The sequence below is a fragment of the Grampus griseus genome, assembly GCF_964374135.1.
Source record: "Grampus griseus genome assembly, chromosome: X".
NCBI lineage: Eukaryota > Metazoa > Chordata > Mammalia > Artiodactyla > Delphinidae > Grampus > Grampus griseus.
This window is the reverse complement of record NC_138999.1, coordinates 12,542,877-12,568,071: the sequence shown is the minus strand read 5'-3', so window position 1 is coordinate 12,568,071 and position 25,195 is coordinate 12,542,877. Positions and strand designations below refer to the sequence as shown.

General features: G+C 40.5%; 2 protein-coding genes across 2 annotated transcripts in view; one reads left to right on the top strand and one right to left on the bottom strand.

Moving 5' to 3' along the window:
- The window catches only part of ACE2 (angiotensin converting enzyme 2), a gene marked incomplete at both ends in the record, with an annotated part of 52,655 nt that extends 52,145 nt beyond the window's left edge, over positions 1-510 (top strand). The window contains one exon of the mRNA XM_082681125.1: positions 420-510. Within this exon, the coding sequence (XP_082537251.1) occupies positions 420-510 (91 nt within the window). The remainder of the gene's footprint in view (positions 1-419) is intronic.
- Positions 511-1,340: 830 nt separating this feature from the next.
- Positions 1,341-25,195, bottom strand: part of BMX (BMX non-receptor tyrosine kinase) — a 42,453-nt gene continuing 18,598 nt past the window's right edge. Inside the window, exons 11-18 of the mRNA XM_082681317.1 lie at positions 22,150-22,277; positions 18,399-18,473; positions 17,510-17,681; positions 12,706-12,922; positions 11,755-11,819; positions 8,925-9,043; positions 6,108-6,265; positions 1,341-2,438 (exon numbers count right to left, since the gene is read on the bottom strand). Coding sequence (XP_082537443.1) covers positions 2,364-2,438; positions 6,108-6,265; positions 8,925-9,043; positions 11,755-11,819; positions 12,706-12,922; positions 17,510-17,681; positions 18,399-18,473; positions 22,150-22,277 — 1,009 coding nt within the window. The 3' untranslated portion in view covers positions 1,341-2,363. The remainder of the gene's footprint in view (positions 2,439-6,107; positions 6,266-8,924; positions 9,044-11,754; positions 11,820-12,705; positions 12,923-17,509; positions 17,682-18,398; positions 18,474-22,149; positions 22,278-25,195) is intronic.

Genomic DNA, 25,195 nt, shown 5'->3' with positions numbered 1-25,195 from the left:
AACACCTTTCAAGTGGCGGGGGGGGGACCAGGAAGACCTAGTTTGGGCGTGAGAAATCTTTCTCGGGGAGCTTTAACAGTCTGTGGTGCAAATCTCTGGTGGACGGAATCAGAGCAGCACATTTCATTATATATTGAGATTTTCGTACCGTGGTAAAAAAAAAAATAGAAGACTATTATCATAAGTCGATTCTGCTGAAAATAAAGGAATCATTATTTAAATGTCAAGAGACAAATAACCAAGAGGGATCATTCACAATAGCTGGGGGGTGAGGGGTGAGCGGGATGAGGAAGGGTGTGAATGTCTCAAAGGAGATTGTTAACTTATATCTGGAAAATAGTAGCAGGGTTTCATTAGTGTCTTTTCACTGTAATAATGCCCTTCACATAACCTTTCTCTTTCCCTTCTTGACATTACAGACATGACAATGATGTACTCCAAAATGATGAAAACCTATGGGTTCAGTACCAGACCGTGAGGGTGGGCATTCCCAGGAAGCTTGAAAGCTAAGGCACCTTTTAGTAATAGCCATAAGAAGGTAAAATAGGACTCCTGTACCTTTGTGTCAAGATAGAAGACCGAAAGAGAAAGTTCAGTTATCAAACTAGCCAGAAGCCCCAGGGCCCCAAACTCAAGGATTTTAAACGATTACAGTAGCGCCCACCCTCCCCCACCCCCCATCTGCGGTTTCACTTTTGACGGTTTCAGTTACCCGCGGTCAACCACTATATGAAAATATTAAATGGAAAATTTCAGAAATAAAGAATTCATATGTTTTAAAGTGCGTGCCGTTCTCAGTAGCGTGATAAAATCTCGCGATTTCAGCTCTGCTCCCCCGGGGTCTGAATCATCCCTTTGGCCAGCATGTCCCACCCGTTAGTCAATTAGTGGCTGCGGTTATAAGATCTGCTGTCGCAGTGCCACACTACTGTGTTCAAGTGACCCTGATTTTACTTAATCCTGGCTCCAAAGCGCCAGAGGAGTGATACTGGTGATTCGGAAACGCCAGAGATAAGACCTAAAGTGCTTCCTTTAAGTAAAAAGGTGAAAGGTCTCAATAAGGAAAGAAAAAAATCAGACGCTGAGGGGGCTGAAACCTACGGTAAGACCAAATCTTCCATCGGTGACATTGCGAAGAAAGAAAAAGAAATTCATACTAGTTTTGCTGTCACACCTCAAACTGCAAAAGTTATGGCCGCAGTGTATAAATGCTTACTTAAAATGGAAAAGGCATTCAATTTGTACAGTAAGATACTCTGACAGAGAGACCACATTCACATAACTTTTATTACAGTATTCTGTTCTAGTTGTTCTATTTTATTATTAGTTATTGCTGTTAATCTCTTACTGTGCCTAATTTATAAATTAAACTTAATCATAGATATGTATGTATAGCAAAAACATAGTATCTATGGGGTTTGGTATTATCCTCAGTTTCAGACATCCACTGGGGGTCTTGGAATGTATCCCCTGAAGATAAGCGGGGAGTACTGTACAAAGCAACAATCTAATACAAGATCGTGGTTATACTTGAGTTGAAATTGAAAATAGTTAAGTGTAAGGAAACAGGCATCAAGTTATACCTTAGCATCTTTAAAAATTGTGTCTGTGTGACACATAGTATATTATTGAATTATGTTATTTAACTTTAGTTTTATATTTGTGTACATAATGACATGAATTCATTTTACTGATTTGGATATCAAATGAGAATTGTATCATTTGGATTGAATTATGGACCACCTAACGGTGCCCACTACATAATGAGGTCCCCTAGGGCAGTTTGGACTGACTGCACAGAAACATCTGGGAGCTTGTTAAAAATACAAATTCTTGGGCTGCACTCAGACCTGCTGTACCAGAATCTCTGGGGTAGTTCCTAAGGAACCTGTGTTTTAATAAACTCTCCATTTGATTCTCATACATGCTAAAGATTGAGAACATTGAAACATGAAGGCAAGTGTCACAATTTCCATACTTGCTAATAGCATATTTAATTATCATGATAGTGGTGATATTACGAAAAGAACAAATATCCAACAATTTTTCAATTCTGTTCAATCTTTACATATGGTACACACCCTCTCTATTTTGCAATCAATCAGAAGATGTGCTTCTGCTATAGGCTGGGAAGTATAATATTAAGAGCAGCATAAATAAAATTACTAATTTGACCTAAATTTCAAGGAAATCTTTTGTTTCCTACCTTGTTCATTTCTAGATAATAGAACAAACAGCACACAAAATACCATTAAGAAGAACTAGCTAAATTACAATGTCTGTGCTTTGCTACATCCCTTAAAAAGAATGAAAATGTTGGCCAACATTTACACTCATTCTCATCAGAACTTCTCATTTCTTCTTCATGGTTTGTCTTTTTCCCGAAGCGGTTCAATGGAAGATAGGAGTTGCTGAAATGTGGGCCGCTTTTCTGGAAGCTAAATAAAAGAAAAACCCAATGGTTTAGTTTATGAGGGCTATGATTAAAAATAAACTATGTAAAATATTTATACCTCAGTCCTAAAACTAGCAAATTTTACAATGTGGAAACACTATAGACATTTCTTCCAAAGAGAAAACAATTAGAGCCCTAAGAATTGGGGAAGAAAAAGTATCTTTATTTGCATAAGATACGACTGCAGACCTTGGAAAACCAAGAGAATTAATGATAGAACCAACCCAAATAATAAAGGAATTCACCAGGAGAGCAGTATATAAAATTAACTTACAAAACCAGTAGCCTTCCTATATGTGTACAATAACCAATTAGAAGATGTAATGGAAGAGAAAACCCCATTTACAATAGCAACAACACCTCAATAAAATATGAACAAAAATGTACCCCCCACAAATGAGGAAAACTTTAAAACGCTGCTGAAAAATACAAACGTAGACTTGACCACATAGAAGAAAACATTGCTTGTCCTTGAATAGGACGCACCAATACCATAAAGATGGTCAATTTCCCGAGTTAAAATACAAACCAAATACAGTCTCCTCCAAAATATGAACAAGCTGGCTTCAAGCTGAACAAATTGATTATCTAGTTTGTGGATTTTTAAATATGTAAAATAGCTAAGAAAACTATAAAGAAAGATGAGCAATGAGGGGGTGCTAGCCTACCTAGTATTAAAACATGTTAAATACAGCAGAAACTAATACAACATTGTAAATCACTATACTCCAACAAAAATTAATCAAAAAAATTAGACATTAAAAAAGGTGTTATAAAGTTTCTGTAATTAAAACAATACAGTGCTAACACATGAATAGAGACCAGAGAATAGAAGAGAAAGTCCCAAAATGAATCCAAATGCCTATGCAAATTTACTATCCTGTTACTGGGTATTTTGACACCATTCGATAGAATGTTATTGCTGGGGATAACATAGTCTTTTAATAAATGGTGCCTCAACAACTGAGTAGTCATTTAGAAAACGAAATCTTTGGATCCATACTTTTTATTCCATATACCAAAACAAACAGACTAGATCAGACACTTAAATGTAAAAGAATGAAACCATGCAATTACTAGAGGAAAATCTGAGTGAACGCCTTTGCAATCTGGGTGTGGCAAAGCCTATCTAACTATAACTCAGTTTCCAGAAGCAAAAGAAGCAAATAATGATGTAGTCAACTGTATTTTTTTAAAAAGAAAGTTTTGCATGGCAAAGAACATCATAAATTAAATCAAAGATAAGTGACAAACTGGGAGAAAATAATTACAATTTATGTCAGAGATAGAGTATTAATCTCCTGAATTTCTAAAGGGATCTTTAAAATTGAGGTGGGAGGAACAAAAACCTTATAGAAAAAGGGAAAAGGTATGACATATAATTCTCAGAAAGATATACATATGCTCTTCAAAATATGCCTCACTCATAATGAAAGATGTACCTAGGAAAGCTGCACTAAAATGCCATTTCTCGTCTATCAGATCGGCAGGAATTCAGAAGCTTAACAATGGTCTGTGTTGCTAGAGGGCCGATGCCTGTGGAGAGGAATTTGTATGCTCTTTTTTTTTTTTGTAAGAAAGAAAGGGAAACAAAACCACACACCTATACATACGTGTTCATTTTTGTACAAAGAAATACGGGAAAGCTAAACTGGAATCTAATGAAAATTGTGAATTTTCTCCCCAAAATTGTGAAATAAAATACCAAAAAGAAGGGAGACTAAACTACAAAACACTCACTATAAGCAGGACCTTCAGCTGGGGACTGCCCCCGTGCAACCCCCTCTCAATGGATTCTGCCCCAATCCTCACACTTTCATGGACCAACTGTAGGAAGAAGGCAGTTCCTTCCTGTTCAGGGCCCCCTGTCCATCTGATGGTGCAGGCACATTCCCAGGAGCTGGAGTGGGGAGGGCCAGGGAGGTTCCCAGCTTCAACTCAAACACCCTTGTCTGCTCCTCTTCTCCATCGGCCAGGTGACAGCAGTGAGTCTGCCTGGTTGTGGGCAGTGCCAGGTCTCTAACCCTTCTCTGACCCAGTCTGACCCTCTAGTGCCACCTAAGGCTCTCATCCCCTTTACATTTGGGGTAAAAAAGAGTGGGGGAGCCTTAGATAGTATTTCAAGTGACATTGGGTGGGAAGTCACCAAGTGCCCATATTCCAAGAAGAATTTAAGCTAAACGATAAAATGTTACGTGATGCAGTCAGTAACTCTTCCAAAGTGGAATTCTAGGCTCCAACACAAGAGATGAGGAACTCTTTAAATCCTGTGCAGTCATTTATTCCTAGCACCCGCATAGTGCCTGGTGCACAGCTGCTCTATTAATATGTAACAACAACGACAACCACTTAGAGCACTTACTGTATACCGGGCACTGTTCTAAGGACTTTATAATATTAACTCATTCAATCCACACAATAATCCTATCAGTTAAGTACTATTTTATGGTGAAGCACAGAGATGTTAGGAGGCTTATGCAAGGTCCCACAGCTAGCATTCAACCCAGAGCTAGCATTCTGGCTCCAGAGTCCACACGCTTAACCACGACACTGATCTGTCTCTTACGAGTGAATGAATGAATGTGTGAACGCATGACGGCAGCGTTAGGCCCGTTTGTCAATGAGGCCACACCGTATAATGGCTATGGGCTGCGGGCTCTTAGATGAATATTCTTAGAAGTCTCTTATTATCACATCACTCGCAAATGTCTTCAGGGGCTCCGTGTTGCCTATAGAAAGCCAAACTCACACTCCTCTCCTTGTCATTCAGGCTACAGGACCAGACGTACTCTTCCAAACTCATTTCCAGCCCTTCCAACCACAGCTCCAGCCAAGCATGCAGTGCTCATTCCTGCCTCCCCACCTGTGCTTGTGCTGGTCGCTCTCACCTGGACACCCTTGAACTGTGTCTCCACCCACATAGTTGGGGAAGCTCTGTAGGGCTTTCCAGACCTGGCTCAGATAACGATGCGTTCCGGAAGCTGGGCTCCCTGTGTCCTCTGAGCTCTTCCTTCCTGTACTTACTTGTCTCTGTTTCTAATTTGCACATATAATTATAAGCTACTTGCTGTTTTCAGTCCCACAAAAAAAGATACTCTTATTCTCTCCCTGCATGGAAGGCTTTTATTCAGCACTTGGGAGACAGGGGAAGGGAGAACAGACTGCTGTCCATTCTGTGCTCTCTACACGTGTTATTTGTTCTCTGTTACACATTTTCTCCTTGAGGAGAGACCCTCTAGTGTTGTGGTTGAGAACAGGGCCTCTGACACTAGCCAGCCTGCCTCTTACTAGCTGTGTGAGCTTGGGCGAGTCACTTAACCTCTCTGGGTCTCTGTTTCCACTTCTGTTCGTTTAGCCATGATAAGAGTACCTACTCATAGTGTGTTTCCTGTTGAATAAATGAGTTAATATTCGTAAAGTCCTTAGAACACTGCTGATATAAGTTGTTTGTTAAGTTGTTGGCGCCTACAGTGCTGGTTTCAGATCACAAACACCTGAGGGCAGGGGCCCAGGGCCATTTCCACCTGCTCTGTAGCAGGTGCCCCCCACCCCCACCCCCGTCCCCGCCTCAAAAACGTTTCTTCCGGCGGTGACGCAGCCACCGGCCCGGATGCGCCCGGCGCGTGCCCGCTCCCGCCAGTGGATCACTCGCCTCGTGCCAGCAGCTGTGCATGACCTGGTAGACTGTGTCCCACGCCAGCTGGGGCCGGTAGAGCCGGTGGCCCTGGGAGACCTTCATGACCACCTGCGAGTTGTCGTACAAGTCATAAGGCTGCTTCCCCAGGCTGAACACTTCCCACATCAGGATCCCTGCACCATGGGGAGGGCGGCGGCGGACAGAGGAGAGAGAGCCAGCGTCAAAAGGTACAGTTTGTCGAACGAGCTTCACGCGGCAGGTCAGGAAGGCTCTGGGTCAGAGCCGGGATCCCTGGGGGATGAGTCCAAGCATGGAGGACGGGGTAGGGAGGGCGGGCCTGGACCATAGCTTACGGAGCCCAGGCTCTCTTCTCCCTGTTCCCTGAGACCCGGACGCCCATTCTTGCCGGGAAACGGGGAACCCGCCAGGGCAGCTGCAGGGGGAGCTCCCTGGGGTCAAGGCCCTTGGGCTGCTTCAGAGAGGCGGCTGAGGCCTGGTCCAACCCACCGTGACAAGCCCCAGCTCCAGCCCTTAGGAGTAATGGATGGGAGTCCTCGCCCTTTCTCTCTGCCTTGGCAACAGCTTCACTGCACCATCAAATTACCTTTTGGTGGAAATTTAAGATAAAATCATGGGCAACGCTCCTCCTTTTCTATTGCCACAGTGTTCTAGAATACTTTGTGGGTCAGGTGTCCTTTCAAGGATCTGATTAAAAGCATTAGCTTTTCCTCGAGGAAGTGAATGCACAGCGTTTTCGGGCTCCTTGTGTGGAAGTTCACAGGGTATTTTCTGGAAGTATCCAGTGTATGGTGGACTCCAGGTTAAGAAACCGAGTTCTGGTCATGGTGGTCAAGAGGGTTGCGTTTGGGGCCAGTCAGACGTGCCTTTTGAGGCCCAGGTTTGCCACTTACAGGCTGGGCGACTTTCTTAGTCCTTCTCAGCTCTGCTTGCCTTCTGTAATATGCGGATATCTGCACATCACAGAGTTGTCGAGAGGATTGAATAGGATGAAACACGCGGAGCATTTAGAAGGGCACTGGAGACATTTTAAATGCTCTCTAAATGGTGGCCATTGTGATGTACTGGCCAAGCCAGAGAATTCCAGCACTCAGCCAGCTTCAAAAGCTTGGAAAACTAGAAATATGTAAGAAGGGAGAAAATTGTTCTAGAACCATAACTGAAGTACTAACTTCAAAACTTCTTTGACCTTTAGGGCTACAGATTTTTTTGTAAAATATTTACAGTAAGGCAATGTTACAAGTTATGGTGGCTGTGGGGTTTTTTTAAACAAATATTCTAAAACAACCATCAGAAAACGTGTTGCCCCTTTCACAGTTGTCTCTTTGGAAGGCTAACCACTTATCTCAAGAATAATATCATTGCTTAAAATATCTGTGGGACTCCTCTTTGAGAATTGCTTTCAGAGGTCCTGGTTTATTTTGAGTATCTTCACTGGGGACAGATTATTTAAGAATGAATTTAGTTCTTGGAAACAGCCAGAAAATATTTGGAGCCAAATTCTGGCACATAAGGTAAGCAGTCAGCCTGGGTAATGCAATGTTTTGGTCAAAACCCAGCTGTGACTGTGGAGTAAGGATACCGATTTTTAAAAATATCTTTCATAAGGCATATCATTTGACACAAAGAGATTGAAACTAATTCTGACAAGTTCATCAGCACAAAATGACATCAAGTATTCACCAAAATGCTCTCTGTGGTTTTTCCTTTTTCTGTATACATTGGATTATTATTTTTTTTACAATGAACAGTACCAATTTTACAAAAGGAATAATTATTTTTAACAATTGTCACATAGAAAACTAAACAGCTGACTACATTTTCCTTTCTTCAGGCTGTCATGTAGAAAGTCAAATTGTGCTTATGGACTCAGACAGGCATGAAATAGTTCTCAGTTGTATTTAATAGATTCCATAGCCTTATGATAATTTGGAATATTTATCCTGGGCTCATCTGACAGTGATTTTAAACAAGCCTGACATTCCTCCCAATGTAGAAAAATACCAGAAAATCTACAGAATCACAATTTAAGAATTGTCTCTGTTGTCTAATTACGTTTACTAAATTTCAATATAGATCTTTCAATAAAATAGGGGTCAGCATACTCTTTCTATAAAGGGCCACAAAGTAAGTTTTCTAGGCTTTGAGGGTCATGCAGCCTCTGTGACAGCTACTGTTGCAAGCACAAAAGCAACCACAGACAATACATAAACCATATGTACAAAGGACATGGCTGTGCTCCGATCAAACTTTCCTTACAGAAACAGGCCACTGGAATTGGTCCTGCGCCATGGTCTGCTGACCCCTGACCTAAATGATGAATTTTAACAGGGACACTAGTTGAAGTTGGGATGGGCCAAAGAAAGTGCTGAGTCATGTTTGGTATTTACACCAGGCATGCCCCCCAAACTGGTCAATTCAGAAGGGAATGATTATCACCCCGCTTCCGTGCAGAAAGTCGATGACTTCATTTTAAGCCCTTCACCGTTTTGTACCTCATGCAAACTGGGTTTTAGTTTTCGGTGACTCCTTTTTGAAAACTGAAACCTTCAGTGGGAAAGCTTTTATCCCTTTTGATTTTATGAGAAGGTGCTAGCAGGATGCCAATTATACAATACGTGGCAGACATCCTAACACCAGCACAAGAAAGGGTCACCATCACCTTCTTCAATCCCTTGCTTGTCTCTGACCATACATGTAATTTTGTAAGTGCCCAGAGCTTTTGCTGAAAATGGATGTTGCTGCTCTTGTGGTTTCCTGTTGTGGAAGCCAGCTTATGCAATGGGGCTGGGTCCCACGTGGCCACATTCTTACCGAACGCCCATACGTCTGACTTGCTGCTGTATTTGAAGTAGTGAAACACCTCTGGGGCTGACCACTTGACGGGAAACTTTGTTCCTACCGAACTGACATACTGGTCATCAAGAACATACCTGCAGAGGAAAACATCAACACAGTCCTTCAGCCAAGTATGCAGGACATACAGCCGTCCGGTCTCAGCGGAGGGCCTTGGTTTTCCAGACCTTTTGCTTCCTTTCGGTGTGTGAGCTTAGCTAGAGGCTGCTTATGACTTGTAAGCATTTAAAAAAATGATCTCTAACTTTGAAAATAGCAAAATCTGAATGCAAAATATTTGGTGAATAGAAAGAAACACAAACAAGTAAAAGTAAAATCACTCCGAATCCCACCCCAAAGATAACCTGTCACATGCTACCACTCAAGATACATTTTCACTTGTACTTTCAAATCTTTTTTTCTATATATACTTTGAACAAAATTGGGTTTCTGTTGTATTGAGGTTTGCTTTTATTTTTCCTTTAAGGGCATATCAAGAACATTTTCCCCATGGTTACATTCTCCTACAGCATCATGTTTAATGGCTGACTAGTCTTTCTTCTTACGGATTAACGTAATTTGTTTAACCGTGTAACTTCTAATCTTTTGCTATTGTAAACAATGATGGACAGCAATAATATCTTATGAAGTTATCAAGACCATAAAAATATATGCTCAAGATATGCAGTACACTTTTGTTTATAATAACGATAAAAATGCAATCAACCTCAATGTCCCCAGGCTGAGGAGTGATTAAATATAATATGGTACATTAATAGAATAGTATGCAGCCATGAAAAAAGAGATCACTCTACACTGACCAAAATAAAAAGATGCCTATGGTTTATGGTTAGTGCAAAAGCATGTATAGGTAATGTGATTCCATTTTTGTGGGGACAAACAGTAAATGTCCATATTTGTGTCTATGATTGGGTACACTTAGGAATCAGGTTTGAAAGGACATCCACTGAATGTATCAGCCATAGTTACTCCTAGTGCTGAAAATAAGGGGAATGGGTGGGGGGGTAGATTCTACTTTTTGCTTTATACACTATTGCTATATTTCTTACAATAAGCATATATTATTTGTACAATTAAAAAAGGAGAAGCCCACAAAAAACACGTAAATAATGACTACTAACTCAAGAAAATAGAAAAATGAAAATGATGGAGACTGAAACTTTGGATATAATTTGTAGGAAAACTTCACACACAAAAATGTGTTAGAGATGTTTATTGTACTTTAAAATAGCTGAAAAAGCTGGTGTGGCAAATCATTCTGGAAAATATTAATAATAGTAATAATAAATAATGCTTCCATAAGATTACATATAGCACCTTCCATACTTCCCTCCCAAGCCCCCTCAGCTCCTCAGACACCACCAGACACTCAGAAACAACCCTGACACCCCTGACTGGGCTCTGCTCATGACCTAAACCTTCCTTCAAATCATCAGGACCAAGTTCAATCACAGGCATCTGACTAATGTGACCCCAGAGCTTCATGACCAACAGGGCCTGGTGCATGGCCTCCAGGATCCCTTATTTAGAGCAAGACGTGCAGCCCCCTTTTCCTAAGTTACAAAGAACTTGACAGTATATTCCCTGGATGCTGGCGTAACAGCCCATATTTCTGCTTTGAGAACAAAGTGGGATCAGCTCCCTCGGCCTGGGAGCCTCTCCCTGTCCTGAGCAGCTGTGAGCAGCTTTTTCTCTTGCGCTCAGGCGAGCTGCACATTCGAAGTGTGGGCGTTGGAGAGGAAGTGCATGGTCAGAGGAGGGTGGCAGGGAGCACGCAGCTAAAGGGACACCCTGGCAACACTGAGGGGTCCCAGAAGAGGAGCAGCTTCTCTAATGAAATTTGGAGAAGACTTAAAAAAAAAATAGATCTTCCTATGGTGTTTTAGGGCCATGCTGGCTAAACATAGAGCTGGCTTTCGTCACCTCTTCAGATCGCTTTGAAACTGCGTTCTCTCTCCTCAGAATGACATGAGTTTATGTTGAGTGGGCACAACTTTATAGCTGTATTTTGTCTCAATGGCAGGGACATCTGCTTGCCCTATAGACTAAACCATGGGCAGTTTGAGGGCAGGGAGTATCCCATACATTTCAGTATCTCTCATAAGGCCCAGGCACTGCATAGGCACTCAATAAATGTTTGTTGAATGGAAAGGCTACCATGTATGTCTTCATTTCCTATGTAAAACCATGAAAATTGACTCTGAGGCTTACATAGTATAAGGATTCAGAGTTCAGGAAATGGAAGACTCTTGTTAAACTGCTGTCATACTCAAACTAATTTCTCAAATCCTGAAGTGTTGCTAGAGTGCTCACCGAGAGAATCTGAGTCTACTGCCTTACCTGATGATACAGGAAATTTAATAAAATGGCAAGAAAAATTGTCGTAGTGTTAATGCCCTGTCCATTTGAACATATAGTGTTAAGAGGAAACAGCCAGAAGGGGTGAAGGAGCCACAACACACACACACGCTCACTCAATCAAGGCTTTTTAAGCTTTTCTGGGTTGTATGTCTGGCTGTAACATGTTATATTTGAATATTTAAGATTTTCATGGAATTTATTCTTAAGTTTAGGAAATATTTATCAAGGTGTTGAAAGAACTGAAAAGGACTTGGGGCAATTTCTGAAGAACAATCCCATCTTATGGGTGGAGAAATGAGGTGGGCAGAGGTAGAGTGGGGGAGGGATCCCGGTTTTTAAGCCCCTGATTGAGAGCAGGTTCTATATCCGCATTTTGATGTGAATGGAAACCCCTGTTGCATTGGCTGCCCTGTGGGAATTGGCTTACCGCGTCATCCCAAAGTCAGAAACCTTCACAGAGAGGTCACTGTCCACCAAGCAGTTCCGAGCAGCCTTTAGAGGGAAAGCAAAATTACCAAGTAGTAAAGATGACCAAGAATCCCCTGGCATCAAAATCAGACATTTTCCTTTTCTTTGGCAGAATTCTCAGCAAAATCGAAGATTGCCTATCACAACCCCAAATGCTCTATTTCAAAGGAAATATCTAGAGTATAGGAGTTGTCTTTTTTCCTTCGCAATTTTCCATTTTTCAGAATGAAAATGTGCTCCCATAAGTATTTTGCCTCAAGCATCCATCCTTGTCAAACAGCACGAAAGGTATTAGACATTAAACACAGAACATGAGCTCATCAATGAGAAGGCAAAAATCATGTCTAGGGGTTCCCTCTCCACACTGCTAGGGCACCGTGCATTAACAGGCGCTTTGAAGGCGTAACTGCTGCGCTGGGAACCCCAAATACACTGGCCTAGGGTGCATGGCAGGTTTGCTGTTCAGCACAAGAAAATCTTAAAAGATCAATCAATACCAGTGCAAACCAAGCAGAACACTCTCCATGCCCACCCTGACCCAAAGACACACACAAATTTCATTTCTTGTATTTTTGGTTATGGTACTGAACAACTCCTTTAGCACTAAACCCTTCCTGGAGTAAAGGTAACCTTGGGTTAAATGGTTCCGGGAAACAGGAAAGTGACCAAGTCTTTCCTTTCCATCTGTTTTCCTTTATACCGCAACCTAACTACATAGATCTTGATGGCTACTTCTACTCTTTCTATACTTCAAGTATTTTATTGTGAAATTGTGATTTTGATTACAAAAATGTCATGCGCTTAAGCATGTCACAAGTGAGCAAAGTATAAGTGAAGATGCCCTCCTTGCCGTCCCTCCCAGTGGCCCCATCGCTGGAGGAGGGAGCTGGGGATAGCTTTCTTTCCTTACCAAGTCCCGGTGTATGAACTGGTGGCTCTCCAAGAAGGCCATGCCTTCACAAACATCATAGCACATTTCTAAGAGCTGGGAGGGCTCAAGTCTTTTCCCATGACTCTTCAGGTAACTCAGCAAGCAGCCATTGGTTATATATTCAGTCACTATGTATATAGGGTATCTCTTTGAACACACTCCATAGAATTTCACCAGCTTGGGATGGTTGAGTTTCCTGGAAACAACAGATGTTCAAAGTTCAATACTGAATTTCCATACTGCATTTTCCAGATGTCCTGAAAAAGAATCACTGTCAGATTTTTGTGTGTTTTAATTTCCCCCCTTCTAGTGGAACGGAGGAAGGGTCTGATTCTGGGAGCGTTAGCCTTTGGAAGCAGAAAAATGCTGCCTCCTCTTGGATATTGACAACCTCAGCAGCCGTTAAGCTGTTCTGGGTGCTTGTTCAACTTTGCTACAGAGAATCAGGGAAGCAGTGGTCTGTTGCCTCAGAAATCCTGCTTAGTCTCGTGGCATCTTGAGAACTCCATGGCTGATTTGGAGGAAGCTATACCCTAGGAGAAGTCATTTCCATGTTAAAGCATCCAACTTTCATGTCTAAACATTTCCTTAAAAAAAAAAATAGAATATGAAGGGTGTAGGTAAAATGAAAATAGTTTCCATGTTAGAGAAGTGAGATTAGTTCTGATTTTCCTTTTTAAAAAAATTTCATTTTGCATTATTGTGACGTTATTTTTTTGATGATAAACTTAGAAAAGAATAACCACGTGACATAGCACTTCTAGTAGGTCACGACAGCTATTATGATGTTCATCAACTAGCCCTTATGTAATTCATCTATTCTTATCAATTTACAGGATGCTTCTTTTTCTTTTCCATTATGGTTTATTACAGGATATTGAATATAGTTTCCTGTGCTATACAATAGGACCTTGTTGTTTATCCATTCTCTATATAATAATTTGCATCTGCTAACCCCAAACTCCCACTCCATCCCTCTTCCACCCCACTTCCCCTTGGCAACCACAAGTCTGTTCTCTATGTCTGTGAGTCTGTTTCTGTTTTGTAGATAAGTTCATTTGTGTCATATTTTAGATTCCACGTCTAAGTGATATCATATGGTATTTGTCTTTCTCTGTCTGACTTACTTCACTTAGTATGATAATCTCTCGGGCCATCCATGTTGCTGCAAATGGCATTATTTCGTTCCTTTTTATGGCTGAGTAATAGTCCATTGTATATATGTTCCACATCTTCTTTATCCATTCATCAGTCGATGGACACTTAGGTTGCTTCCATGTCTTGGCTACTGTAAATAGTGCTGCTATAGATGAACTTATTTGCAAATCAGAAAGAGAGTCACAGATGTAGAAAACAAACTTATGGTTTCCAAGGGGGGAAGGGGGAGTGGGATGAATTGGGAGATTGGGACTGACATATATACACTACTGTATATAAAATAGGTAACTAATGAGAACCTACTGTATAGCACAGGGAACTCTACTCAGTGCTCTGTGGTGACCTAAATTGGAAGGAAATCTAAAAAGGAGGGAATATATGTATATGTATAACTGATTGACTTTGCTGTACAGCAGAAACTAAGAGAACATTGTAAAGCAACTGTACCCCAATAAAAAAATAGTCCTGCTATGAACATAGAGGTGCAGGTATCTTTTCCAGTTATGGTTTTCTCAGGGTATAGGCCCAGGAGTGGGATTGCTGGGTCATATGGTAGCTCTATTTTTAGTTTTTTGAGGAACCTGCGTACTGTTTTCCATAGTGGCTGCACCAATTTACATTCCCACCAACAGTGTAGGAGGGTTCCCTTTTCTCCACACCCTCTCCAGCATTTGTTATTTGTAGATTTTTTTGGTAATGGCCATTCTGACTCGTGTGGGGTGGTACCTCATAGTTTTGATTTGCATTTCTCTAAAAATTAATGATGATGAGCATTACAGGATGATTCTTTAATGTTCAGATGTGTAGACTAAATTAAATTTAACATGTCAACTTGACAATTTTTTTAACAGATGAGGATTCATTAAATATTCAGTTATTTTTTTCCTCCTTAGTTTGACTATAGGGACATGTGTTATCATGTTACTCAAGGCTGGGTTATGCATATTTGAGCAGTGTTAGGGACCTGCATTGCTCCCTTCAAAGGGAAGGCTTGTGGTGGGACCAAGGTCTATCACCCAATAAAAGGTGTTCCTTGAGCAAATTCAGTCACTGCCCAGGGGGCACATGGTAGGAATACCATGTCAATTGACACCTCCCACATTTCAGGCCTCCGTTTGACCATTACATTTGAGATTTAACAGTTTCCCCTGATGATACAGTTTGGACTCGTTCTCTATGACTAGGTGATTTGTTAATGACTTTTTAGGATTCTGTAGGATTACCAGCTCTCTAATAGCAAAAAATATCTTTTAAAGTTACACCATGACACAGGGGTTACACCATGACCCTAAGGGAGTTCCTGTCGGATTTTTCTGTTCTGACATCAAGGACCCCTTCCCCCGTTTTATGACAGTACAATTGCCAGAGACAGGATGAACTACATAATTTGCAGGGATCAGTGCAAAGTGAAAATGCAGGGATCCTTGTGTAAGAATTATTAAGAATTTCAATGGTGACAGCACAGCATTAAACCAAGCGCGGAGCCCTTCTAAGTGCAGGAGCCCTCGACACTGTGCAGGTTGTGTGCCCGTGAAGCCAGCCCCAGCCAAAGGCTTCTGTTTGCATAGTACCTCTGCTTCCAAACAATTGGGCAATTGCAGTAAAAGTGGTTATTCTGACTCTCCGGGTGCCTTTGGTCTTCATAAAAGAATGACTAAGGAAATGGACGCTGGAAGGGCTGCTGGGTTTGCATCTCTGCTCTGCCACTTTTCCTAGCTTGGTGGCCTTGGGCTAGTTATTTAACATTTCTGTGCTTTAGTTTCCTACCAAACACAACAATGTTTTCCTACCAAAGACAACAATGGTACATCCCTCATAGCCTTCTTATGAGGATTGAATGCATTAATGTTTATAAAGCACTCAGAGAGATGCCTGTAAACACTGTATATAAGTGTTTAAGTAAATTTTTTAAAAATGTTATTCCTCTGTAGCAGGCTAGGCTTTGTGGTTTCAAGTGTCTTTGACCAAAGGCCTGCTATAGCATTGTTTTTCATACCATGCTGATTGGTTCCTTAGAGTAGGATGGCCAGCTCACTGTCCCAGTTTGCCTGGGACTGAGGGGTTTCCCAGGATGTGGGACTTTCAGTGCTGAAACCAGGGAAGTCCCAGGCAAAAATGGATGGTTGGTCACCCTTCAAAGTCTGATTCACCATGCTGACAAGAGGTATAATCATTAAAAGAGTTCTTTGTACTTACATACATGGGGGGGGGGAGGGGAGGGGGAGGGGGAGGGAGAGGGAGGGGGAGAGCTAGAGAGAGAGAACACATATGAATTGCCAAGAGTTGAGAGCTGTGCTTGGAGCTGAGGTCCATTAGGAAGGGTATCTTCATTTATCAGATGAGGAAAGAAGTAGGGTGAGAACAGGACTTGTACCACACTGTGTTGGGATATTGTTGTAGGGCGTTAGTTTTCAGTAGTGCCTTAGTCCTGGCCACTAGAAGCTCGTGCCCTTGGGCATGTGCTTTACAGGGCCCCACTCTGTTCCTCATTCCACCGCATCCCTCCCCACAGGACAAAGAGGCCAGAGGGCTAAGGAGACATGTCCACTCAGAACCAGTGTATCTCTTTATCACTCTTGGGGTACCAGGACTCTGGAATCCCCTGCCCACAAAGTACTGAGGCCTCTTCCAGGACCTTTGCAGACTCTTCCTGGTCTATCTCCCCAAGAGTGAACCATGCCGTTGGTGTGCCTACCCCTAGCCGAGATAGTTGCTTGTGGGAGACACAGAGGGAGCTCGGATGTACTGAATGCTATGTCTGCACATAGGCACTGAGTACAGGATGGGGCTGGGGGTGGGAAGAGAAAGGGGAGGGGTGGAGTTTTGCGGGGGGTGGGGAGCATGGTCCAGAGGCTGACTTCTCTAAAGAGCCTTGAGAATTCTAAATTTGAATACGACCTTTCAGGTTGTTGTGAAGGTATACTTGTCAGAGGAGACGCATAGAACCAATTTTGTGTAATGGGTGTTAAATTGACTTATAACTTCTAAATATTTGTATCTATGATCTGTGGATTCTTTTTTTCCTGTTGAAAAATGGTGCATTTTTAAATTAAAGTATAGTTGATTTACGATGTTGTGTTAGTTTCAGGTGCGCAGCAAAGTGATTCAGATACACACACACACACAAACACACACACACTCTTTTTCACAGTCTTTTCCATTATAGGTTATTACAAGATACTGAATACAGTTCCCTGTGCTGTACAGTAGGTCCTTGTTGCTTATCTATTTTATATACAGTGGTGTGTAGATGTTAATCCCAAACTCCTAATCTATCCCTCCCCTGACCTCTCCCCTTTGGTAACCATAAGTTGGTTTTCTATGTCTGAGTCTATTTCTGTTTTGTAAATAAGTTCATTTGCGTCATATTTTAGATTCCACATATAAGTGATATCATATGATATTTGTCTTTGTCTGTGTTCACTTAGTATGATCATCTCTAGGTCCATCCATGTTGCTGCAAATCGTATTATTCCATTCTTTTTTATGACTGAGTAATATTCCGTTATATATTCTATGCTATGTGGACTCTTGATTCAGGCCTTGCAAATGTTAGGGACAGATCCGTTAGCATGAATGTCCCCTCATGGTGAGGGTAAACCACCATTCCTCAGGAGAAACTTACATCATGGTCTGGGCCTCCTGGAAGAATTCATCTTCTGACATGGAGCCCTCCTTGATCATCTTAACAGCAACATCATACTGCCCCTTCCACTTGCCCAGATGGACCACTCCAAACTGGCCACTTCCCAGCTCCTTCAACAGCATAATCTCTTCTCTTTTCAGTTCCCAGATTCCTAATAAGGCAAGACAGACCCTCTTTAGGATGAGAATAGAAGGCTTTGGGGCTAACAGCTTCCCAAGTGGTTCCCTCTCCAATGAGAGTTTAACACTGACAGTATGAAGAACAGCAAGACCTTTTAATTTTAAGTTGATCACTTAAAAAGAAAATCCTTAGTGATGTGATCTTACGATCTGTTAGACCACATGATAATGTCACCAGAACAGTATTGTTCCTGAAGCACCTACAATTATTGACAAGAAAAGTTAGAGTGAAATAACCTTTGCCAACCAGAGGCATCTTGGAAAGACTTGGTGTCAAAATGTGCTCAGTGCCCTTAGCTTAGTAAAATATCATTACATTTTCTTATAAAATAAATTAAGCTGTGATCCAGGTTGCAAACTGGCTCCCCTGAGCAGGCAGAGAATCCTAGAAGAAGAAAGGACAGGCAGTGGGGTTCTAGAGGCTGATGACTGGGTCAGTCTTTCTGGTAATGCTGGGGAGATTACAGAGTTAGGTTGGGAGGACAGAAAAGGTTTCAGTTTGTTTAAGAAAACGAATGAACATATTAGAGCTGAAGCCCTCCCTGACACAAGCTGAATAGGGATCTCCTCCCTGTCTTCCATCTTTTTTTTCCCAGTAAATTAACCACACACACACATATATATATATATATATATAAAATGAAAAATGGTAGGAAATGGAGTTTAAGAACCCAAGGGCATGTCCATACCACTTCCCAAGGACACGGAGATGGGAACCTTGTTGGCCTTCGTTGACACAGGGTGGCGGAGTCGTGTGATCATGCCTGCAATGGAATCAGCTTCACATCATCACATGATGACATTATATCACATCACATTACCTTACATTGGTTCACACCTCTGCTTATGCTCTCTCTAGAGCAGCTGAAAAAGCACAGAGTTCATGATGTTGTCATGCAGAGAGAGAATCCATTCTAACCATATTCATCCTGTAGTTATATTAATTTGCTTGACTTGACTAACTAGTTCTATGTAAAGCAAAAATTCAAAGAGTAAAAGCTATCAATACTTTATGTGATTTTTTAAAAATCTCATCAAAGTTAGTTGCTTGGTGGAATCTTTTATTTTAAAAAGTTTCTCATTTTTATTTTGCTAGCTTTTCTTGTTTTAATTATTTTATTGCATTTGTAGCTAGCCATCAACTATTTTTTTAAATTGAAGTATAGTTGATTTACAATATTTTATTAGTTTCAGGTGTACAGCACAGTGATTCAATATTTTTATAGATTATACTCCACTTAAAGTTATCACAAAATAATGGCTCTTTTCCCCTGTGCTGTACAATATATACTTGTTGCTTATTTATTTTAGACATAGTAGTTTGTATCTCTTAGTCCCCTGTCTCTATCTTGTCCCTCCCCCCTTCCCTCTCCCCACTGGTAGCCACTAATTTGTTCTCTTTATCTGCGAGTATGTTTCTGTTTAGTTGTATTCATTCATTTTATTTTTTAGATTCCACATATAAGTCTTATTTCACTGACTTATTTCACTAAACATAAACCCTCTAGGTCTACCCAGTTGTTACAAATGGCAGAATTTCATTATTTTTTATTGCTGAGTAATATGCCATTGTATATACATATACCACATCTTCTTTATCCATGCATCTGTTGATGGACACTTAAGTTGTTTCCATATCTTGGCTATTGTAGATAATGCTGCTGTGAACATGGGGTGCATATATCTTTTCAAATTAGTGTTTTCATTTTCTTCAGATATATACCCAGGAGTGGGATTGCTGGGTCATATGGCAGTGCTATGTTGAGTTTTTTGAGGAACCTCCATGCTGTTTTCCATAGTGGCTGCACCAATTTACATTCCCGCCAATAGCGTACTAGGGTTCCCTTTTCTGCACATCCTTATTAACGTTTGTTATTTGTGGACTTTTTGGCGGTAGCTGTTCTGACAGGTGTGAGGTGATAGCTCAGTGTGGTTTGCGTTTCTCTGATGAGTGCTGATCTTGAGCATATTTTCATATGTCTTTTGGCCATCTGTATATCTTCTTTGGAAAAATGGCTCTTCAGGTATTTTGCTATCTTTTTATACTCCCATATTTAAGTATTATACACACAGCACATACATTTGGTTAAAAAAAACAAATCCAAACAGTACACAAGGGTACAAGATAAGTAAACCACTTGAATTTTTTTTTTTTTTTTTAAATGAGCTTGGGCTTCCCTGGTGGCGCAGTGGTTGAGAGTCCGTCTGCCGATGCAGGGGACACGGGTTCGTGCCCCGGTCCGGGAGGATCCCACATGCCATGGAGCGGCTGGGCGTGTGAGCCATGGCCGCTGGGGCTGCGCGTCCGGAGCCTGTGCTCCGCAGCGGGAGAGGCCCCAACAGTGAGAGGCCCACATACCGCAAAAATAAAAATAAAAAAAATTAAAAATGAGCTTATTCCTAAATTGCATTTAACGGTCAAGTCATTTTAATTGTTTACATGGAGTTATGGTAAAGCTGGGTTAAAATAATCAAAGTATTTATAGTGGTTCAAAATAACTTATTTTTAAAAATGTATGTTTCTTGCTTTAAATGTGTGATGTTTTCCAAGTCCTGGGAGCTCTCACACATGTTTCGTTTCTCTCCTTCCTTTTTTCTCTATTACTTATCTAGTTTTTACATGAGTGGTCTCTTGTAAATCCTGCACCTTTAATTAGCAAAAAAAAAAAAAAAAAATTAACATACTCCTCCAAAATATGTGTATATATAATTGCTGCTGTGTTGATACAATATATGAATCATAAAATATACTCACAAATAGAAAACTTAAGAGAATTAGATTTTAGAAACAAATCTAAATAAACATTTTAGTATGTTCTTCCAATCCCCTGGGGAATTTCTTGTGTATCCTCTGGAGTGGAATCATTCCACTTGGAGACATCTATTTATACAATACCTTTTCCAAAGTGTATTTTTCAGGTGCTACATGTTAAAATACACAATTGAAGAAATTGGGACCATGGAAAAATACAAATAAAAACTAAAATCAACACCAGGAGTAAGAGCCTGTGATCAGGTCAGGTAGAGTTGCACAAGTTTGATGCTGATCCCACAGCTTAGTTTTACTAACTGTTGGAAATTCATCCAGTCACTGCCTGTAAGTGGAACTAGTCTAGATAAGACATTTAGAGTGGATTTTTAAATTTCATTTTTTTTAGGTTTATTGAGATTTTATTGACATATAACATAGGTAACTCTTAAGGTGTACAATTGTGATGATTTGATACATGTCTACAGTGCAAAATGATTGCCACAATAAGGTTAGTTAATACTTCCATTACAAGGGATTTCTATATATTTTTATATTATTTTATACTATTTGTATCAGTCAATTAGGCAAAATTTAAAAAGAGTGATAGCACCCAGGGTCAGTGAGGATGAAGTGTTGCTGTTAGTGGGAGCGTACATTTCTGAATAGCATTTGACAGTGTCTGAATTTTAAACTTCTTAACCATTATCTCAAATTCCACTTTTAGGGAATTTGGCTACAGAGACACTCATACAGGTACACAGAGCTATGTTTGCATGAAACAGCCATTGTTATGTGAAAATATTGTACATGATCCAGCAGCTAATCAGTATACGGTTCGGTGAATGAATTACGGAGTAATTCTACAATAGATTTCCATTAAACAGATCAGAGTGAGCTATACCCATGTGCATGGAAAGACTTCTAAGACATGCAGAGTAAAGAAAGCAGGCTGAAAAGTAGTATGTATAGAATGATCTCATATCTGTAAACATATAATGTGTGTACATACATATATATTATATATATGCATATATATAATGAATAATAAATGTTAGTGTCAGCATAGAAAAAAATTCTGTCAAAATAGACACCAGCTTGTCCATGAAGGTTATCTCTCCGATGATGCACATTTCTATATTGCTTGAATTTTGCAGTCATCTTACTTCTGTAGGCAGGAAAAAAACTGCAAATATTTTTATAAAGAGAATCTCTACTTCTAAGTCACTGAACTCACTCAACTTCATTTTTCCTGGCATTATAGAGTATATAATGTTATATTCCAGGAAATGTAGGTTAAAAATCACAACAGTCACAGGGCTTGAGAGCATTTTCCCCTACTTTCATGATTCCTTATATAATTAAGAGTATTAGGAGTGGGGGGAGGGATAAATCAGGAGTTTGGGATGAACAGATACACACACTACTGTATATAAAATGATAAACAACAAGGACCTACTGTACAGCACAGGGAACTACACTCAATATCTTGTAATAACCTATAATGGAAAAGAATCTGAAAAAGAATATATATATATTATATATATCTGAATCACTTTGCTGTACACCTAAAACATTGTAAATCAACTATACTTCAATTAAAAAAAAAGAGTATTAGGAGGGTCAGTAATATCCAAGAAAATTTATATTTATCAACAAGGACCCATAAAAGAAAAACTGAACCAAGTTACCTGCTGAATTGTGTTGATGATAGTGAATAAGCTTTGGAATGGAATCAAAACAGTAGTTTTCTGCCAGGTACAATTTGTTCTCGGCATTTGTATGCACATGGTAATGTTTGACGGTTCCTTTTTTATCACTAGTAAGGAAGAAAGAATGTTAGAATGTTTTTAATAAACAAGTGAAGCTTGATTACATAATGGTTAAATCATTATTTTATGTGCATTTGCAGAGTTTAGAAAGGGAAGTCAGAGGTGGCTTCTGAGTCTTGACATCTAGTGTGTTTCTGGAGGTGTCCACGATAATCCATAAGTTCGGAAGAGGGCTCCTCTCTGAACTCAGTGGATCCTTTGTGCTCATACAGAATTCATCTATAATAAAATCCCCCCTTTCTGTACCGTTCTTCCTTTAGTAAGTACAAAGCCGGCATCTTCCTTTGGTGATTGAGAGCCCTGCAGTTTTTAGGATCATTATTCTGAACATTAATTCTCTTTTAGGATAGTAATGGAGATTAAAAGGTGGGAGGCAAAGGTCATTAGGCTGTGGATGGGAAGCTCTTTTGGGAGTGGAGTGTACAGGTTGCAGTTGGTGGGAATAGCCTTAAATTCCTCATGCGAACTTGTGCCTTTTTCCCATAAAACTTTTTTTTTTTTTCTGTTGCTCTACTTGTAGAAAATAGTGGTGAATTGATGCACGTTGATTTAGGCTAACCAGGAATGATATGCCTGTCTTAGATGTTAGAGTCTAGCGTAGCAGTCAAGAACTGGGCTTTGAGTGCATTTCTATTGCTGGCTAGCTACCTCATCCAGTTGTTGGAAAGCTCAGATGAGAGTATGTATATATCAGTTGCACTATGCTTGGCACATAAGAAACTGTTAATATATTCTTGTTGCTGTAATGTCAACCTCGTTAGAATCACAGTTATAAAAAGGAGAAAGGATGCTTTCTTGTTGCATATGGCTCATTGGCTCTTGGTCTGAGCATCACATTCACTCCAGCCGAATGATGGTGTTTCATTAAAGAAGGCTTCTGTAGTCTTTCATTGGGATTCTTTTCATTTCATTCCTCATCTATTTGCTGATTTTTTTTTTCTATGTAGCCACCTTCAAAAATGAATCTGGTGTCAAGAAGCTTAACTAAGAGGACTTCTGACATCAGGTTTGGCTGAAACTGGAGGCCCTGAGGGCCATAGAGCTTTTTTTTTTTTTTTCCCCAGTCATTTTTTTTTTTTTTGAACATCTTTATTGGGGTATAATTGCTTTACAGTGGTGTGTTAGTTTCTGCTTTATAACAAAGTGAATCAGTTATACATATACATATGTTCCCATATGTCTTCCCTCTTGCGTCTCCCTCCCTCCCACCCTCCCTATCCCACCCCTCCAGGCTGTCACAAAGCACCGAGCCAATATCACTGTGCCTTGCAGCTGCTTCCCACTAGCTATCTACCTTACGTTTGGTAGTGTGTATATGTCCATGCCTCTCTCTCGCCTTGTCACAGCTCACCCTTCCCCCTCCCCATAACCTCAAGTCCGTTCTCTAGGAGGTCTGCGTCTTTATTCCTGCCTTACCCCTAGGTTCTTCATGACTTTTTTTTTTCTTAAATTCCATATATATGTGTTAGCATACGGTATTTGTCTTTTTCTTTCTGACTTACTTCACTCTGTATGACAGACTCTAGGTCTATCCACCTCATTACAAATAGCTCAATTTCGTTTCTTTTTATGGCTGAGTAATATTCCATTGTATATATGTGCCACATCTTCTTTATCCATTCATCCGATGATGGGCACTTAGGTTGTTTCCATCTCCGGGCTGTTGTAAATAGAGCTGCAATGAACATTTTGGTACATGACTCTTTTGGAATTTTGGTTTTCTCAGGGTATATGCCCAGTAGTGGGATTGCTGGGTCATATGGTAGTTCTATTTGTAGTTTTTTAAGGAACCTCCATACTGTTCTCCATTCAGCCATAGAGCTTTTGATATTCAGTGAACCAAGCCTTCTCCCCCTTCTTACGGGGTTGGCTTTAGTCAGCATCCAAGTTTGCAAGCTAGTACATGAGGTGCACCGGGGATGTGGCTTCTGGCACTGGAAAATGCCATGTGAATGCTTATGGTACATGCTGTTATCTCAACTTGGAGGTAGGTACGCTGTAAAAAAAATTCCCGAAATAAAATAACTTTTTCATCACTTAATTATTTAAAAAATACATATATGCACCACAAGGCAGGGCACATGGAGAAACCACCAAGGCCCTTCAGTCATTCAAGGTCGTTCAATCCAAGTATTAAAAAAGGGGTCGCACACATAGACTTTTTTTTTCAAATGGCCCTAATCGAGATTTGACCAGATTCTCATTCCAAAACATTGGGTGGTTTCAGCATAGATACAGGGATATGATTGAGGGAACATGAACTTGGCTGTTGAAGGCCTGGCTTCAAGTCTGTCATTTATTAGTTTTGAGGGTGGTCTTTATAAGCTCTCTTTGAGAGCGGCATGGACATATATACTCTACCAAATGTAAAATAGCTAGTGGGAAGCAGCCGCATAGCACAGGGAGATCAGCTCAGTGCTTTGTGACCACCTAGAGGGTGGGATAGGGAGGGTGGGAGGGAGACGCAAGAGGGAGGAGATATGGGGATATATGTATATGTATAGCTGATTCACTTTGTTATAAAGCAGAAACTAACACACCATTGTAAAGCAATTATACTCCAATAGAGATATTAAAAAAAGAAAAAATAAAAGCTCTCTTTGAACCTCAGTCCTCTCATATGTAAAATGGTGTAAATAAAAACAGCTTTCCTGTTTGCTTCACAGGATGTTTAGAAGGAACAAAAAGGCTAACAACCAATGGGAAAGTGGCTTGTAAGACTCTGGAGGGGGACCCTAATGTTGGTGAGGGTGACTTGCCTGAGGTAACCGTGGGGCCTTATATACCTAAGCATGCGGGGGAGGAGGGCAGGTAGAATTACTGTTTCCCAGCAACAACAATGCTAGTGATTACTATTACTTTATTAAGTGTGTGCTCTGTGTCAGGCACTGTTCTGATCCAATTT